The sequence below is a fragment of the Ascidiella aspersa genome, chromosome 7 (genome assembly GCF_963924565.1).
Source record: "Ascidiella aspersa chromosome 7, kaAscAspe10.2, whole genome shotgun sequence".
In the NCBI taxonomy this organism is placed as follows: domain Eukaryota; kingdom Metazoa; phylum Chordata; class Ascidiacea; order Phlebobranchia; family Ascidiidae; genus Ascidiella; species Ascidiella aspersa.
The window spans coordinates 29,976,407-29,996,770 of record NC_139453.1 but is presented as its reverse complement, the minus strand read 5'-3'; the positions used below and the strand labels follow the sequence as shown (position 1 = coordinate 29,996,770).

The following is a 20,364-nucleotide window of genomic DNA, read 5'->3' as shown; positions in this document are numbered from 1 at the left end:
CACATAGTTTAGTTTTTCTTTTCCCATAGTTTATATAAAAAGGCATTATATGGCTTTTTTGGGTGTCATGTGTTATTTTGTCTGAATTATTTGGTTATTGTTTTTTTATTTCTGTTAATGTTAACCTAGTATTTACATTAAGAAGAATGATACACTGTGTATATTACTAAAAAATGCTTAATACATGGAAAAGTTTAATGTACTTTTTACAGTTGAAAAGTTGGACAATGTCTTTGCAAGCAGCAATAATGGAAATTTGGAAGTCAGTGAAATTAAGGTTAGCAATTTTTTTGTCTGCTCTTTAAAGGGAATTGTAACACAATTGTAATTATAAGTTAATGTTATTCTCGGGTAAAAAGCAAAATGGTGTTAAATATGTGTAGAACAATTAAACTGAAGTGCTACAGACTTTAAAATCACAGTTAATCACTAAAAGTCAAATTTTTCTGCTGTCTTGTAGAAACCTGTGATTTTTATTGATGATTTGGAAAACTACCATTTTAAGCCACATCCATTCATCTATCTTTGGGATGTTAAAACTAACTTCAATGACGATAAATTGTTTAACTTGAAGACAGGTGAGTGGACTTTTGAAATGAGAAAAACGTGACACTTTTTAAACCTACTCCTTATGATGTAATTAAGTATGTACAGTTATAATTTTTACAGTCTGCAATATTTACATTTAAAAAATACATGTATTTATATTGAATGTATATGTACCTAAATTTTAACAAATAATATAATTCATTTTTGGTCTGTTTTAGGCGATGCATTTCTATTTAAATGTTCAACTTTTTAAATTTTTAAATTAATTGACTGATCAAAGTTAAAAAATATTTTCATTACCTGCCACAATAAAATTTCCCTATTGCTTTTTTGCACACTAAAATTCCCCCATTAATTTTCCCAAGAACGAATGTAATCATCAAGATGTGTAAGTTTTTTAAGTATTGTTATTTGTTAGTTGGTTTGTAGATGTTTAAATCATTCTAAAGTGTTATTACAGTACAAAAATGTGTCTGGTGTTATAGATTTGTGCACCAATAGATGTTACGCCAAAATTAAGCAAGATGTTATTGCTTTTATTTAGCTAAAGACCATCACAAATTTTGGAAGAAAAGAGAAACCAAATTGCAGAAGAAACAAGTTGAATTGAAATCAGCGAAGTCGATCAACTTTTTGACTCCAGTTTTCACTGAAGCATCTTTGAAAGCATTGGTTTTAATGCCGACAAATATCATGTTGTGTTCAATGCAAGGATGGGGCTTGGAGATGATAAAGTTTGACTTTCTAGAAGTTTTTACTGACACTTTAGCGACAATTACTAAAACTGCACATGAAATGCTATTGTTAGACGATCGTAGTGTAACATTTTTTGCCTCTTTGCATCTTGTAAATAATTTATCGCTTTGTGATTTTGAAAAACTAAAGGTTATCAGTTGGAAAAGATACAGACGTGTATTTGGGCATCTTTGTATAATGCTGAAGCAACGGAATTGGCGGCATCTTAAAAAGCTCAAGAAAGACCCACTAGACTTTACTTACTATGAAACAAAATTGGAAATATTTGAAGAGTACCTAAATGAACGATGCAAAGGTGTGGAGTAACATATATTTTTTAAAGTTATATTTTTTAAAAAAGTTTTGTTATTTTGACTTTAACTCGATAGTTTACTGATTCCAAGAAGTAACTTAGATTATGGTAAAATGCAGTTAAAATAAATTATATCTAAGGGATTTAATTGGGATACTCCTATTATTTTGGTTGTAAAAAATATTTCTTCTTTCAAACGGTACAAAAAAGTTTTATTAAATTTTAACTTTTTTTTTGCAAATTCAAGGGAGTCACTATAGTTGTTAAAAATTAAAAAATGGGTTATTAGAGGATTATAACCCTATAATTTGTTGTTTTTTTTTGTTTTTTTTAATCAGTTGCCAATTCCAAGAAGTCATTAAAGTTGTTACAAAAATGGAGAAAGGAATTATTAGAAGAATATTCTCCGATATCATTGAAGAAAATAAATACATCTGAGCCATTTGAATTTGTTAAAAATTTTGAAACTGTAGTAGATGGAACTGTTTACGATCGGTAAGCTTGTTATACCTTTTACATAATTCCTATTCTGATTTTTTGTTAAAACTTGTTTTATATTTAAGTTTTATAAATTAACTTTAAAAGTACTAAATAAGCACAAAAATTAAAACATGATAAATTAGGTTTTTTTGGCATTAGGTAACAAATTTATTTGCTAGTATAAGAAAAGAGAAAACCAATCCCTTAGTATGTATGAAAGTACTATATTTCATCTTTTAACAAAGCTTAAATCATAAAGTATTATTTTCTAACATTTTTGTGGATTAAAATGTTTCTATTTTTTGATACTGATTTGCTCAAAGATAATTCAGACTGATGTGTTTGAGTTGTGGGAGTGTCATCTGAGGGAGCTTCATCCTCACTTGAGTCTTCAGTGTCATCATGTGTAGTGGTTGGACTGGGAACTGTAGGTGAAGGTGAATGTGGTTCAACGGCCATTGATCAATTGATTTGTCTTGGGTGTTATGGTAAGGCTGTACACGGCAAACATGAGCTTTAATAAACTGCCCACCATGTCGAAGAAAAACCACTGCCCCATCTTGTCCTAAAACTTTAGCAGGACCTCTCCATTTCGCCTGCTCATCTCGTTTATAATATACATGATCTCCAATATCATAAGTCTGTCCAGTTTGACGTGTCTGTTTGCGCAAAGCCCGTCTTATCTTTTCAGAAGTCTGTGCTACTATAAATAATTTTCTTGCTGAATGCAATGCAGACAAATGAGATCCAACAGTACCATATCCTTCTTCTAAGGCCGACAGTCCATCGGTTAAAATAGACGGTAAATTGGGGTTTTTCCCAAAAACTATTTGACATGGACTAAATCCACTATTGTTTACAAGTGAGTTTTTAGCTGATAACGCCCAAGCAAGACATGTGTCCCAATCACACGATGTGTCACTTTTTAACTTTTTAAGGATGTCTGTAAGTATCATATTGTGTCTCTCACAGACACCATTACTCCATGGGGAGTAAGCCGGAGTAGTTTTCACCTTTATTCCAAATTTGGAACACATATCTCTAAATTCCTGGTTGTCAAATTCTCTTCCATTATCACTAAGAACATTCTTTGGTGCACCAAAAATGCTTACCCAGTATTTTAGGAAATTCTTGACAATTACTGAAGCAGACTTACCTCTAATTATCACAGCGCAACTAAACCGAGAGAACAAATCTATCATGTGATAATACCACAAACTAGGTTCAATTTCATGTAAATCCATTGCCACGGTTTCATTTACATCATTAGCCCAAGGAAGTGCAACAACAGGTCTCGCAAGCGGCCGTTTGTGAATAGCACATACTTCGCAATCATCAATCATGCCAGAAATTACATTAGTGAAACCACTTTTCCAAACCTTTGCATTCCTAAGAAGCTTTGATAGGTTTTCTTCCGATGCATGTCCGAATTGCACATGTAATTTCCGCATACACTTTAGAACTTTATCGGGAGGTAAGTTATCCAACAATAAAACATCATCGCTTTGACAAGTAGTATTAAAATCAGGTAAAATATCAATGCAATAGTGACCACTACTTGTTAAGTGAACTTGAACAGATTTACCAAACATAGTAACCTTATCTTTAGATAAATCAAGCTGAGTCGAAGCCCTTTTTAATGATGCCTTACTTAATAAAAGAGGTATTTCTGAGGGTACAATGCAGACCCTAATAAATATATTCTTTTCAGCAATAACTGCAGGAATCACAGCTTGTTTTAACGAAATGACTTTTTTTCCATCTCCAAATTTTAAGATCCATCTCTGTTTATACATTTTAATTTTATTTCGGAGTTCGTCAGACAAATAGTTACAGTAACAATTAAACCACATTTCTCCACACACAGTTTTAGTACAAGCGGTGTCCAATATGGCAGACCGCGATGATTCAACAACAAATATAGCATTAGATGACAAGTTGGTGGCCAGTGTTATCTCAACCTCTTCACATTTATCGTCATCTGTATAATTTTTAACAATTTCCTCAGTACATTGAACATTATCTTTATGTGGACATGTCGGTGCCCAATGCATAATAGAATCGCAAATTCTACATCTGGTTGGACGTCCAGATATATCAAGAGGATTTTGCTTATTTTTGTTACAGCTATTTCTTGAAGTATTTTTCTTTACAAAAAACTTTGAGCCACCAATATAGGACTCTTCTTTAATAGATGGAAAAGATTCTGCATTATGAAAAACTCTTTTTAAAGCAGACTTCATTGTTACAAATTGCAAGTCACTACCCACTGTGAGAGCCAACTGTCTTTCACTTGGTTCTAGATTAGCACCATCAAGTAATTTAAATGCTAATATAGTATCGGGTAGTTTCATATCGTGCAATGTAAGTTTGTGGTGAAAATGTTCGAATTCCAAAATATAATCAGTCATTGACATACCTTGTTTCTTGGAAAACTTTGTAAAATTTGTATAGGCAGCATATGCTTCATCTACCTTTTCTGTTTTGAAGGCAATATCCATATGAGCAAGCAACCGCTCCATTCCATCATCATTGTGCAAGAACTCTGTTTGTAGTTCTGAGGCAGCCATTTCTGCCTTAGTATTCCCCTCCAACGATTCCAAGACAACAACAATTGCCTGTTCCTTTTTAGGAACAGGTGTGACCAACTGCCACATGCCAATTTTGTTTCTCCAATTGGAGTAAGGAATGTCATTGTTAAATTTTGGTGGCAGCTTTTTAACCATCCTCTGCTACCATGTAAACTTATCTTCAAGCAACCACCAATGGGGAGAAGAATCTTGTTGCACACAAGTGCACAGAGTTATAATTTAACAACTAGGTAACTTATTATTATTAACATGAAGCATCCTTAATTCGAATGAATACATATAGTTAATGATGAGCTAAAAGAAATATAAGTAGGAACATACAACAAAGGCTAACACCTGATAACACAACTACAGCACCAACTAAATAACATTAGGACAGCACTAACATAAATGGCAAGCATGCTGGCACAATGCCACATGTACAAAATCACTCATGCATATAAAATTAGTCATGCAAAAGAATCAGTCAAGCATGAAATAAAAGTAAATGACACATAAAATACAATTAAGGGAAAGTACAGTTAACAGCTTCTACCAAGTCTAATAAAACCTACAATGATTATGCTAGTTAGAATAAATGATGTGAATAGTAGAATTGTTAACCTTTTTTTTGTATTGCAGAGAGCGTGACCCCCCAGGTCAAAGGTCAGTGTACATCGCACCTGGCGACCAATACCACGAGTCATACCGACTAAGCACATTCATTAAATTCCCAGTTGAAGTGCCAGTGAATCCAAGACATCTCGCAAACTCCGGGTTCTTTTACACTGGCTATAAAGACAGAGTAAAGTGCTTTTGGTAAGTTACAACAGTATGTTAATAGTAGAATTTCGCACAAGGGTAACTGATTGTGCTATAGTTTCTCCCAATGAGCTCTTAATATATAGAGAATGTCCCGGTATGACCGAGGTCGTGAGTTTGAACCTCACCACAGGTTATTTTTAAGAACAGAATACAGCAGGCAACGGTGCTATGGTTGTTTCTTGACTTTTTTCCTCTAAACCTGTGTAGTTTAGTAGGTAGAGCGACGGTCCCGACGTGACCGTTGAACTTCACCACAGGCTAGTTTTACGAACGGGACGCAGCAGGCAATTTCCGTCGTTTCTCGACTTGCTGACCTCTAAGCCTGCATAGTCACTTTACTAATAAACATACAAAAGAAAACTATTTTAATTTTTGAGCTTGTTCAAATTAACTTTTAAGTAAAAACATATTTTGTTTCAACTTCTATCAAAGAAAAGACTAAACTAGATATCACTATATCTCATTTCATCCTTGTATTGAATATCCCTTTATTAAAAACTAGAGATCGACCGATATCCATTTTTTGGACCGATACCCGATTTTTTACAATTTTTTAACTGATACCGGATACCGATACCGATTTTTTTATATACCTGGGAAATTTTCAAAACTTGAATTACGGTAATTTAAAATAAATTCCTAATAGTGTATTAGTTTGTTTACCTTTATTAATTATTAAACTATTATTTTGTATATTAACTTGGCGTGATGCTAAAACCAAAATTTTATTTAAGTTGTTTGTTTTACAGGAAAATATATATCATATTTTTGTACTAAAATATCGGTCAAAGTATCGGCCTACGTTTACCGATACCGATATATCGGTAGAAGCCAAATATTGGCCGATATTATCGGTAAACCGATATATCGGTCTATCTCTATTAAAAACCCACCATATTATTGCAGCTGTGGTTTGTGTGTTGAGAACTGGGTTGTGGGAGATGACGTCCAATCACCGAGATGGCACCGAAGTGATTGTGCGCATGCGCATGGAGGCGACAGCGGCAATGTTCCTATCGGTGAGTTGTTAATCATCTTTTGCACAACTTTCTTGGTACTGTGATAAAATAATCAGCAACTCATTACCATACAGGAAGGTTAAATACAAAATATACATGATTATCAAAGCAGCTATTTTTCAATTATTATTTTAACTGGTAAAAAACAGTTTATATGTACAGTACTATTGTCTAATAAAATTGGATGGGATCCAATACCTGATGCCAAGTAAGATTGGAGCTTGCATGATGGTATCAGTGCCTGATACCAAATTAATTTGTGCATTACAGCTATGTTTTTTACAACAAAATGTTTTCTATTTTGAAAGGTAAATTTCTTACAATATATAAACATCAAAGATATTGTGCTTATCCTTATGCTGGCAAATAAAACTTACTTTTTTTTATTTACTACTACTACTATGTGTTAAAAAACAAAATTACAATTGCTTTAAGGTGGTGGTGGCCTTGCAAGGTTTCTCATTCCAACTACAGCACAGGTAAGAAACATTAACTATTTATTAAATTAAACTTAGAAATTTCATTAGATCATATTTTGTTACTAATCGCAAAAATGAATCAAAATGCAGGCTACAGAGTCTGAAAAATGACAAGAAATCTACAGTATATAAATGTTGAACTGCCTAAAAAACAAATAAAATGTGCTAAAAACATTTTTAAAAATGAATCTGGCAAGAATTTATTAAACTTAGACATTTTTCTTAACTGAAACAATATTTGTTGAAATAATATTTAAGGTATTTTATAGGTTAATCTACAACAAGATTTTGCGATTAGAACGACAGCCTATGTTAGAATTTTAATGACAAGGCCTGAACTGCAAAGTTTTTTATTCTTGTCTATAAACAGTGCATCTCCCTTCCATGGTATTGATGACTAAAATGATTACACACTTACCCGTAATTGAGCATTCAGTTCCTTTGATAATGCTTTTGCTAAATTCAATTCCCATAATCTGGATGGTTTTACTTTTTATTATTAAAATTTGCAACTATTCATTTGTGAAAATAAATTTAACGAAATAATTTTTACTGTATTCATGTTTTTGAGCATACTTGATTTGGCAAAAAAGCTTTTTTTTATGAAATTTAGAAATTAATGATTAATGACACTATGTACACTGTTTGAAATTAATGACAAGAAAACAATTTAATATTTAACAATTAGTTTAGAATTGGTTTCAGAATAATTTAAATATAGGTTTGCAATATGTAAATGAGCAGAGTTCTTACTATGCTGTCATGAAGCAGCCAATTATTAACCGAAATCAACTATGTACACTGCTTTTTATAAATCAAAATGGCTTGATGTGTCCTCATGGACTTATCTAAAATTGCATTTCATTTACCTTACTATTGTACATTGTTTTGTAGACTGCTCCTAGCTTCTCAAACACCCCAATAACAGCCGGTCACCCAAGCAGAACACAGACTACACCAACCACCAGATCAAACCCTCTGCTACAAAGTAATTATGTTTATTAAATATCAGCAGAAGTTTACTACTATAAATTTTAGAACAGATTATTGTATTAACATTCTTTCATGATTACAAAGCTATGTTACATTTTAACTAGTTGTACTCGAAGACTGTAAATTTCAGGACAGCTTTATTGTGTTTAAATTCATTTAGGTATACAAAGCCACGTACCATTAGTTAGTTGTACTTGCAGGCTGTTGGATAGTGCGAAGAGTTTAATAACATTGTGGTTGTCATCAATTATAGTCTTTTTTGGTAATTTAACAGCTAGAGACTGTAGTTAAAAGAATAAGAATATTTGTCACTAGCACAGGTTGTTGTAAATAAATAAGATTTAGTTGAACGTTTCAAAAATGCTACCTACTTCTGTAAGTGCTTTGATATTCATTCTACATCTGGCTACAACCTCCAACCGTTATCTTAAGAGTTATTCGAAATGTTAAAAATGCTGCCTACTTTTGTATGGGCTTTGAATCATACTACGTTTAATTACAACTTTTAGCTAATATTCTAAGAATTATTTGAAACGTTCACAAAACGCTATCGACTTCTGCTCCGATTATCTCCTGTGTTAGATTTGTGGTTTACTTTTTGGCTCCGAATTTTACTGGTTCTGTTAGAATACCTGGTTTTCACACTGATTGGTTCTAGGTAGCTACCAAAGACACCAAACTGCAAGACCTCCTCCTCAATCAGCGTCAATATACCAGGTAAATAGAACTGCTATTTTTAGTTTGGGATGTCTAAACTCTAAATCATTTTTTTTGCCGAGATAAAAGTATGATGTAAGATTTGAGTGTATTTTGTCTATTAGAATACTCCATAAGCTTTTGATATTAAAATTATTATCACCCTCTTTTCTAACAGTCTTGTGCCGGTTCTCAAATGTTTTGGTATGTAAGCACTTATTACTTAAAAAAAAAATTCTTTGCAAAAAGCATTTTTGCTTTTTAAATTTGAAAACAAATTCGGAAGCCATTTATGTATTTTATTGCATGTTCTTCGTGAGATGGTTTTCCAATTTAACATCAATTCATATATGCATCTTTCATATATGAGTTTTAGGTTTTTAAATTTTATGGGGCGTCAAGCTAGAGTTTTGGACTGAATATTTCTGTGTGTTATGGCCCATTAAATTACAAAAAAAATCCTGGCTCTGTTAGCTTCGTTTTGTTTGACAATGCCATTGAACTGTAAAGACAAATATTACTCCTCCCTGTTTGCAAATACTTTAAAATTCCAGACAGATCCTGTTTTTAGCCTTTTTACAACAAAATAATTGTCTGTGTATAGCCTAGCAGGTTCAGCAAACTGTCATTTTAAAAACACACAATAATTAAAAAAATACAAAAACTACAGTTCTTTTTTATATTGTATTTCATCTTTTTACATTTATGTTTAAAGTTAAATGGTAATAAATTAATTATTATTGAAAGTTAACACTATTTGTGTAACTAAAATAACATTAAGATTTATATAAAAAAAAATTGTAATTTTTTAATAAAATAATAGCCAATTCTTTTTTGAGGCTTAGTTTCTGAATTATTGATCGTAAATATTTATGTAGCACTGAATATGTTATAATGAAATCACCTTGACCCTTGCAAGATTTATATGGACTTAATTCCTGATCTGTAACTGCAGAACACTCTAGAAAAGCTAGCAATTCTAGCAATTTGTTAGATATACTGACGATACCTTTGCTGGCATAATCTTTTAAGATCATCCAATAGTATCTGACCTGAATAGCTAGTTTGTCAAAATATTCTGCTGCAAAATATTTATATGGTGATATACATGTCCGTGTAATGATAGACAATTGTGCAATTAGGTATGTTTTGTATGTTGTACAAATAAGTAATATAATATTAGTATTGATATTTGTAATGTATTTTGCTTAGGTAAAGGTTAGGCTTCTAGTATTTTCAATCCTGTTTGGTTCTAATTGAATGCCCCTGACAACAATATTTCACTTTTTTCTATATTTTTAGATTGTTGAATTTGCAACAATTGCATCTGCATATCATGAACATTTCTTGAAAAGTATCGATCTAAGAAAAGAATCTGAAAGAATGTGAGTTAATTTCATTTTATTAAGATTTTATGTTTATGTTGTACTCACTTTAAAAATTTTTTTAAAATGTCATGCAACTGAAGTATATGAAATTTCTGTAAATTTATTTTTGATGTCAGAATTTTTTTTAAATTTCAAAAATTCTTGTCAATTGGGGTTGCGTTTAATGTGTAACCTGATGTGACACTGTTACTCAGTCTTATGTTAAACATTTTCCTTTTGATTTTTTGCGGTAATTTATTAAGAATTTAAATTTACACGATATATACAAGAAAAATTGTAAATTCACATTTAAATAGGAAAAATTTATACTCATTTCATTGTAAAGAATATTTGAGGCAATAGCAGATTAATGGAAATGACAATAGGAAATTACTGTATATTATCCATTTATCAATAAAAAAGATATTTAAAAACTGAAAACAGAAAATTGTGTCCCCTCTGTAAAGCAACTAACCTAAGAGAGTGCTGATTCGTTGAACAACACCAAATATGCGTGGGTTAATTGAACACTTCCAGTTGCAGTAGCTGTGTATAACCTGACCCAGCATTTCCTTAACTACCCTTTAGTTCAGTGCTTCTCAACCTTTTTGTACCGTGTCCCTTTTTGATGCTTTTAAATAATCGCGGACCCCTTACATTTTCTGGTGTAATAACTGGGTTTAGTTCGTTTTAATAATTCAGTATATCTGCGTAGGGCACCTTATGTTGACTAAAGTAACAGACATCACCAAATTACTTAGGACACGTTTATTTTAATGTGACTTCTGCTGCTGCTATTCCGAAGTAAGTCTTGAAAGTTTGAAACGCGTGATTGTGTTTTTGAAAATGCTAGACGCATGTCATCTTTGCGAAAGATATCATAAACTAAAATCCAGTACATGTGTGCTGTAATAATGCTGCCTTCCATTTCACAATATGTCTGTGTTACATCACAATGGAAGTGTTACGTCATACTAAATGCGATTTGCAACATGGTATAATGTGATTTTATGACTTACCACGATTGTGATTAAGCATGTTTTCAAGCGTTAATTAATTTAATAAAGGTATATTTAAAAGTTTTCGCGGACCCTCTGAAAATGTTTTGCGGGCCCCCAGGGGTCCGTGGACCCCCGGTTGAGAACCACTGCTTTAGTTCATGTAGGTCTTTAGAAAAAACAAGACACCTAATAATGATGAAAAGTTTAAACTAAGTAGGAATTTACAATTTATCAGTCAATTTAGGGTTACCACAAGTCTTAGAATCTAATGCCTTTTATTGCCTCTAAATTATTTGGCATTTGGCATATTAACAGTCTTTGAAAAACCTTTATCCGTAGTCCATTTATTATACATGCATCTAAGTTATGTGTTTAGAGAGTGTTGCAGTAAAACAATTTTTTAACTTTTTGTTATTTTGTTGAAACTAGTGGTAATAATGTTTTGTATGAATTATACCAAAACACAGCAAGTGATGCTGTATTTTAATGTAATTTTCATTTGTGTGTGGCAGCCCTGTTAATGCTACTACAATGTAAAAAATTGTAGTATTCAAAATTGTTTTGTGTGCACTTCAATTTGATTAAAACCTAACTTTTTTGTTTTGTACTAGTCGCACATTTGAGCATTTCCCAACTGACGCTCCAACAGTGACGACACACGACTTGGCCAGATCTGGATTCTTCTACCTGGGAAACTTGGATCGCGTCCAGTGCTTTTCGTGCGGAGGAGTGCTCAGGAACTGGAATTACGGCGACAGCGTACAGTCCGAACACAGGAGACACTTCCCCACTTGCAAGTGAGTACTACAAAAATATAAAAGCCCTTACGGTAGTAGCGATTAGTTGGAAAGTTTGGAATAACATTTATAAAGAGATATTCGTTTAAAATGTGTCGTAAGCTGGATTTGCATTTCGTTAGAGTTAAATTGAGTTGTTACAACATGTACTTACATTATCAGGATGCGATGATAGGTGAATTTATTATCAGGACTGGGGAGCCACAAAACAATTAATTTTTTTAGCTCTGGCTCTTACATTTAGGCTGACTGGAAAAACAAAATAAATCCCTTTTGGCACATTTCTGTGAAGGCTTTGATATTGGTACTACCTGCAACCTCCGGCCATTTATTTAACAATTATTCGAAACTTTCACAAAATGATAGCCACTTCTGTATGGCGTTTGACATTCTGTGTTCGTTTAATTAACCTTTTTTCAAGCCATTGTCTAAAGAATATTCAACAAGTTTATAAAATGATATCTACTTCTATATGGGTTTTGATATTCATTCTACGTCTAACTACAACTTCAAACCATTATCTTAAGGTTTATTCGAAATATCTATAAACCACTTACCTACTTTACATGGGCTTTGATACTGCGTGTAACTTAAACCTCCAGCTATTAAGTTCACAAGTAAGAAGCACATTTCATTTACTTAGCGGCTAAATGTATTTTAGCGTCACAATTAAGGTTACCAAAAATTAATTAATATATAAAAAAACAAATAAACTATCTTATTTTTATGATTTTGTTTTGGCAATTTAAAGTATTTTAGCTTTGTTAATGTTTAACATCTTTATTTGTGTGATTAGTTTAACAATAATTTATTTGTCGTTTAAAACATAATTTTTTGTAGGTTGGTTCAAAACAACGAGCCTCGCAATGTGCCGCTTACATCGGATGAGAGGGCCGCTATTCCTCAGCAAACGCCGATTTTCACCGAACCTCCAGATCCACCACAAGCTGAACGGGTAAACAAAAAATAAAATAACAGCAAAAAATGGGTAAAATGTAATAACAAGGTGAACAGGCGAAATAACAGAAAAGCAAGTTTATTTTTTACAAAGCTGAACAGGTAAAAAGATCAAAAATAATGTTACACTTTGCTTGCCAAGTTGACCAGCTCCGCCGTAAGCTGACAGAAAAGGTAAAATTCAATTACAAGATAACCAAGCGAAAAACTGGAAAAGCTAGGTTAATAATTAATTACAAGCTTAGCAGATAACTTAACCTAAAAGCAAGCTTAAAATTTAATTACAAGATAAACAAGTGAAATACTAAAAAGCTAGGTTAAAAATTAATTACAAACTTAGCAGATAACTTAACCTAAAAGCAAGCTTAAAATTTAATTACAAGATAAACAAGTGAAATACTAAAAAGCTAGGTTAAAAATTAATTACAAACTTAGCAGGCAGAATAACAGAAAATTTATTTTTTTAAGATCAAAAAGGTAAAAATAACAAGAAAATCACAAAGTTTTTCAACAAGGTCTAACTGGTAGACATACCAAACATTGTATCGTCCCACTTTTACATCATTTAAGACATAACAAAAATATCAAGACTACAAAGTAATTTTCAACAACCTGAAAAGTTCGAATAACAGGGATATTAGGAGTAATTGTTTTTTTTTAAAGACTAAATTTGTAAAAAAAAAACGAAGTGTCAAAACTACAATTCATTTTTTAAGTGGTAAACATACAAAAGATTGATTTTTCAAGGACTAATGGTATGTTAGACAGAAGAGAAATAACAAGACTGTAATTAAATTATTAATCTCAAGTTTGGAAATTTTATTTACTTGTTTTTTTTTTGCTTCAAAATCAATAGAGTATTTGTATAATCCGAAACTTTTATATATTTTTTCCAGCAAGATCTTCGCGCGATGTTCCCATGCGAATACCCGGTGAGTCCTCACATGAGAAACGAAGACTCAAGGTTTCAAACATTTGACGAGCGTTGGTCGGCCAACAACGTGCAAGCCACACCACAGCAAATATCAAAAGCTGGATTCTTCTATCTCGGTAAATAGGCTTTATAGTTGGCTACCTGCTTTACTTTTATGGGTACTTAAACTTTTAACGACGGTACTTTTTTGGCTCCCATAAATTTTTGGCTCCCATAAACCAGGCCTATTTCATATATGTACATTATAGGGTTGTTCAAAAAAACACTTTTTTGTCAAATTTTAACCCTGGAATTATTAGGTTGCGTCTAAAAACCCCACAATACTAATCTGAGCACGTTTGGTTCAGTATTGACTGTGCTACGTCAATTTGAAAATTCTGTGCTTAAAAGCCATTTTTCATACATAACAGCCTAACAAATGTTGTTGAAATGTGACATTTGTACCATGACTACTCACTTTTTTACTGCAAAACAGGTTTATTTATGGCTAATCAAAAAAAAAAAATAAAAAAAATTTTTTTAGGGGAAGGACAATTTTTTTTTTTAATTTTAGCCCAAATCTGAATTTTCAAATTGACGTAGCACGGTCAATACTGAACTAAACGTGCTCACATTTGGTTTGTGGGGTTTTTAGAGGCAGCTTAACAATTCCAGGGGGTCCCCACTGAAATTTGACAAAAAAGTGTTTTTTTGAACAACTCTAATGTACAATGTACATTTTTTTTTTCATTAGAATATAAAAACTTCCTACGATGCTGTTTTGTTTTGGTATTGTCATTTGTGCTTGAAAGTTTTTTAATAAAGTTTTGTTGATTTTCATGTACATTTGAATTAAAAAAAAAATAAATACAAAACTATATTTAAAAAATATGCAAAATAAAAAAATTGTAACCATGTGTTTTTTTTGTTTTTTTTTAACTTATCCTCTTTTTTTTCTACATTTTAAATATAACATCAAACTATATTAAAAAAAAAATAGAAAAATAAATATACATAACATAAAAATAATTGGTAATTAAAGTATAGTATTAAACCTATAACATACTTTTTTCTCTAACTTACGGTACCTCACTGGGTATAAAAATAAATTTACCATTCCTAAAAGTATTTCTTTTTAATTTTTACAGTACCTTTTTTGATGTGCCTTTGCCAACTTTTAATAAGCTGTAAATAGGTGTTACGTTGATATTTTGCTTGTATTATTTTTTTATTATATTTCGAAGGTGAACGCGACCGAGTGAAGTGCTGGTATTGCAACGGAGGTTTGCAGAACTGGGATCCACAAGACGAACCCTGGACCGAACACGCAAAGTGGTTCCCAACGTAAGTTAGAGGGTCGCCGGTTCGAATCTCACCCAAACCCCTCATTAAACCCCTCGTCTAGGCATGTAAAAATAATGTTAACTTTGCCATGAAAGTCAAATTTCAAACTAAACATGCAAAGTGGTTCCTAACGTAAGTTAGATGGTCTGTAGTTCCAATCCTACTCAACTTGTCTTTAACAATCATTTATTCCTCAATCAATTTGTCGCGATTTTCATTTACAGATTTTCCTATATTATAAATTTAACTTTTTGCATTTTTCTAAATACACTGGCTCTTGTAATTTTTTGTATTTTTTGTGAGATTTTCTCTGATTTTGAATACACTCCCTCTTGCAATTTTATTATATATTTTGCTTTGTTAGCGTTTTAAAAATACAGTAGCTGCATTTTTTAATTTTTTTGAAATTCTTACATTTTCTTGGTATTTTTTAGTACTTTTTTGTGTTTTTTTACTACCAGAAATCCACCTGCTCTCTTGATATTTCATTAATTTTAATTACCTCCCCTTTCCCAGTTGTGAATTCCTTCTCCAACGCAAAGGCCCCGACTTTGTCCACCGAATGGTTTCCATGTTCCCCAACTTACCCCGGCCACTGCTCAGGGGTCCCTTCGATGTACCCCCGACCCAGGGGGGCACCAGGATCCAGTTTGGAAGCCAATCGAACCGGGCCCCGACACCGCCCCCACAAATCATCGACCCACAGGTTCAAAACAACATACAAAATCTTGTTTTTAGGTTTTAATAAGAATGGAAATTCAATTGCAATGTGGCTGACATAACAATGGACTAGCTCTTTCCCAAAATATTGCAAAAAAGATCCATTGCTACATATTGTCCATAAAACATGTTAACAAACTTAGAAAAAACTCTTTTGAGACTCAAAATCTAACTTCATTGAAAGAGCACACAGATCAATTAAATTATAGGCTTAGGTACATTTCTTTTCGCAATTTCACAAATGTACAACAACATACAACAAACCGTGTTTCTTGATTTTTATAGGATTGAAATTCAATTGCCATATGGCTGGCATAAAAATAGCCAAAAAAAAACACTTGAATATACTTCATTTATCCATATAATATGCCATTGACCATAAAACGTTTTGTTGAGGCTCAAATTCTAGCAGTGTTTGCTGAAACAACACACAAGTAACTTATAGGTTTTGGTTCACTTTCCAAGCAATTTCACAAGCAAATAAAGTTGTTTTTTTTTACAAAAGTTAACATTAAATCATCTACGGACTATAAATGTAATGCACTCGCTATTACACAAGATACAGAGAGGCTTACCGAAGTAACATATGGGTGGCGTTATCGTTTGCCAGTACGACTTCAGAAGGGTATATGAACGTTTTCAGTTACATGTGCAACTTAAGTCAACTATTCCCAAAACGATACTTATCGTATTTTAAATTTTTAAAACTCTATATTGAAAAGTATTTAAGGAGGTAGGAAAACTACTGGAAACAGTTTTATTTTGAAACAAAATTAGGACCAAGCCTAGGTTAACAGCCCAATGAGACCGACAGGTCAGGGAAACCGTAGCCTAAATACATCGTATATTTGACCGATTTATTACATGCACGGTTTGTAAATCCTTTAATAAGAAATTTACTAGAATTCTACTATTATTTTTTAATTAAATATTTTGCCGGGAAATGAGTGGGGCGCACAACAAATAGACCTTAGAATTACATTTTAGTTTTGTTCAACGTTCTTACTTTTTTCTAATTAAACTTTAGTTTCAGTTGCTCTTGCTATTACTTATGATGTGTTATGTTCAGGAGGAAATACGTCGAGAGCAAGAACGAGTGAACGCTGCCATGCAACTTGACATCGTTAAAGCTGCACTGGAACTAGGCTTTGCAGATAGACTCGTCAGGAAAGTTGTCAAGAGGTGTTTATCTATATAAGCAAAAAAAATGATTTGGATTTGTGAATATAGAATTTTTGTAATTACAAAAATCGTAGTTTTTTTATGACTGGAACGTTTGCTTACTTTTTTATATTTATTTAAATTCCACTAAAATTATTTTTAGCTAATAGTTTGGCTTGCTGATTGTATTTGACTTAAAATATATTTTAGCGTTTCATTAACAAACTTAGTCTCCTTTATAGTTATTTTTAACTGAATAAATGAAAAATTTATAAGCAACCAATTATGATACAGCACTTTTGAAGTCGTTTTTGTTACGGTACTATTATACGTAAGCTGTTACCGTTGACCACAGTTGTACACCTGTGATGTATGTGTACTGTGCAGTGTTTACGTATTTTTCTTTATTTCTCATAAACCTATATCTGTCAACGAACTAAAATTAATGTTAATATTCGAAGTAAACTAGGTTTTTAGCTGAAAATATGATAATAATCGACATAAACTAAACGTTTAATTGTAAAGTTAAAAACAGCTTTAGAATACTTAATAACTTGCCAGGCGAATCCACCGAACAGAGATGTACCGGACAACTGAAGATCTTGTGAGTGACCTGACAGCTGAAAGTGAGGTTAACGATTCGGACAGTGAGGCTTCCAACCCAGCTTCACCAGGTACATAGAAACGGTTATAGAGCTTTTATGGCAACGTGGACATATTTATTTGCACTTCAAATACTAAAAATTTACTATATAGTGTAATGTTTTTTTATATTACAGCAGGCCCTTCAACTTCCAATGAACCAATGGATGCAGAGCAAAGTGGAGGTGGGTCATTTATACACCGGGGGACTTTGGAGAAATTTAACTATTTTCGAACCCGTATTGGACTTTTTACTGTGTCACAACAATAATTTTCATAACTGTCAAATACTAGAAAAAATCAAAGAATAAAGTTGTTTTCAGCACCCAGGGGACTGTTTGTAAGAAGTTTATAGGTTAAAATAAAGTTAAAAATTTCAATAAAGTCAAAATTTTCAATAAAATAAAAATTTGTCAAATTATCGCTTTTGACAAAATTTTTGAGAGTAGTTTTTGTAAAAATCGTCGTGGAAGCATTGTAAATCAGGAACTGCAACACAATTAAACCATATCAACCCATAAAAGCGGGAAATATGTAACAATGCCCACTTTGATCAGCAGTAACTTTTATCGCAACTGTTTGTATCTTAGGAATAGTCTACTGACAAGACAAAAATACCTAAGCAAGCTAAATCTAACGCCAGAAAACACGACGCACTTTTGAAATCCAGAAAACACCTGGACTTTGCGACAAAATATTACATTATGGTCTGAAATCGACAAAATATTATGTTTGGGTAACTGGCATCAATTCAAGGAAGAACTGTAGCCTCTACAAACAAGCAATTTCGTTAGGTTAAAATAAAGTTAAAATTTGATAAAAATAAAGTTAAAAAAATTAGGTTAAAATAAAAATGGCCCTAGTAATTACACTGGTCAACAAATTATATATTTTTCCTATTTTTTTGTTATTTCCAGGCACTAAAGTTTACTTCTTCAGTTATATGGGTTGTTACATCTTGATGTTGTTTAGACACGGAGTCGATGCAAGATCGCATTCGCGAGCTACAAGAAGAACGTAAGTGCAAGATCTGCTTGGATCGTTTGGCCGACATCGTGTTCGTTCCGTGCGGACATCTCTGCTGCTGCGATAACTGCGCCACCTCTGTCAAGAAATGCCCGATGTGCCGCAAAAAGATCGACAAAGCCATCAGGACTTACATGTCGTGAAAAGAGAAGTAGGTTCCACAGTTGCCAAATGTAAATACGGTGTTTTAAAGACATGTGGATGACACAAAACTAACGGAAATATTTCCGTGGTTTGGCTTTCCCTGCTGGAATGATCTTTGGGGGTGAACATTTTATTTAGTTATGCTTTGCTTGTTTTTTTTTGCACGCTGACAATAGTTCACAGCCTTAAAACACAACATGGAAAACATACTATAGGAAATCTAAACAAAGTGAGCGGTTCTTATAGAAGTGTTCTCGGAAAAAGCATTTTTTAAATACATTAGATAGGTTGGTGGAATAAGTTCTTAATTTTCCGACCAAGAAAAGTGAATTAAATTGTTTAAGAGTAAAAATAAAATACCGTTTATAAAACAGGTTTGGTAACTAAAATCACAAAAACAAGTGTGTTGCCATCTGATTTGTTGGACACTATGTATTAAACCTTATTTTACCTACTTTATCACAATCCTAGCACAGCTGAATTACAGTAAATATAAGCAATAACTTGTGAATTTAACAAAAAGTCCATAATAAATATACAAAGTTTTTTATTTCCTAAATTAGGTAATAAAAAGTCTGGTAGTTTTCAAGTAAAACAATATAACAATGTCAACTTTGGTACACTATGCACGGACCTGTAATGTAGCTTGATAATAAATTGCAAAGCCAAAAGAGTCGAGTAGATCGACATCATCTTGATTAAGGCATTAACTGAAGATGATACAAGCTCGTATCGAAACGTCTTAATCAAGATGATGTCGATCTACTCGACCTTTTTGGCTTTGCAATGTATTATCAAATTATTAACTTTTTCAATTAAAATTTGGCCTTAAAGGAGATGTTTGTGCTGAAATGTTTTGTAACATCACACTTTAACTATGAATCTTACTTGCAATAAAAAACAAACCACGATACCAACTGTGAAAGTGGGCTGTTTAAAAAATGTGCAAAGTGGTGGATCATTGCAGGTTTCATTGGTGGAGCTTTTTGCTTCATTTTTTGTCGAGTTCTGTTCTTTTTTTACGTTTGTCGGTTTATTGTGTTTAACTGGTATAAGCAATCGTCTGCTTGGATTGTTCTAAGTTGAGTTTTACCTTTTTTTGTTAATTTCTAGTTGAACGTACTACTAAATCAACACACTGCCACTACTTGAATATTCTTTATTTTTTTATTTAATTAAAACCTCTTTATTTTCTATGCACCTTCAGTTTGCTTTTAATTTCCACGCTGCTATAAATTTCAATAAAATAGCAAGATTCTTTCCAGAAGAATGTAATTCAGTTGGTTGTATTTATTAGTACCAGTTATATTGTATGTATTACTACAGTGTTAAAGTCGCAAAGCCCAGTAGTTTGAAAAGCAAACGTTGTATTAAACGAGTGAGTTAACAATTAACATTCTTGTGTTAACATCAGTCACCAGCACACTTATTGTGAAATGCAAAGCTGTGGCTCTGTACATATTTCAATCATATAGCAGTAAAGCTGATTATGTAACTTTAGCCAAGAAAGTTTTCTGTGAAATGGCATAGCTACCTCTTGTAAGAATAAAGTGCTCTTTATGTTTTATTTTGTGCCCAAAATTATAAAATACATTTTCTCCTTACTAGCATAGCAATCAAGGCTGGTATACTT

The 20,364-nt window shown here is 32.4% G+C and overlaps 1 protein-coding gene across 1 annotated transcript; it reads left to right on the top strand.

Moving 5' to 3' along the window:
• Nucleotides 1-184: 184 nt before the first annotated feature.
• On the top strand, nucleotides 185-19,712 carry LOC146138885 (E3 ubiquitin-protein ligase XIAP-like). The gene is made up of 19 exons (XM_083394722.1): nucleotides 185-277; nucleotides 461-578; nucleotides 1,094-1,600; nucleotides 1,936-2,092; nucleotides 5,290-5,466; nucleotides 6,379-6,491; nucleotides 6,927-6,970; nucleotides 7,865-7,958; nucleotides 8,622-8,680; nucleotides 9,962-10,044; nucleotides 11,639-11,824; nucleotides 12,665-12,779; nucleotides 13,678-13,831; nucleotides 14,939-15,038; nucleotides 15,555-15,744; nucleotides 16,828-16,940; nucleotides 17,481-17,593; nucleotides 17,699-17,746; nucleotides 18,534-19,712. Exons 1-19 carry the CDS (start codon nucleotides 185-187, stop codon nucleotides 18,728-18,730), a joined length of 2,661 nt encoding a protein of 886 aa, XP_083250848.1. The 3' UTR covers nucleotides 18,731-19,712.
• The last annotated feature ends 652 nt before the right edge of the window (nucleotides 19,713-20,364 follow it).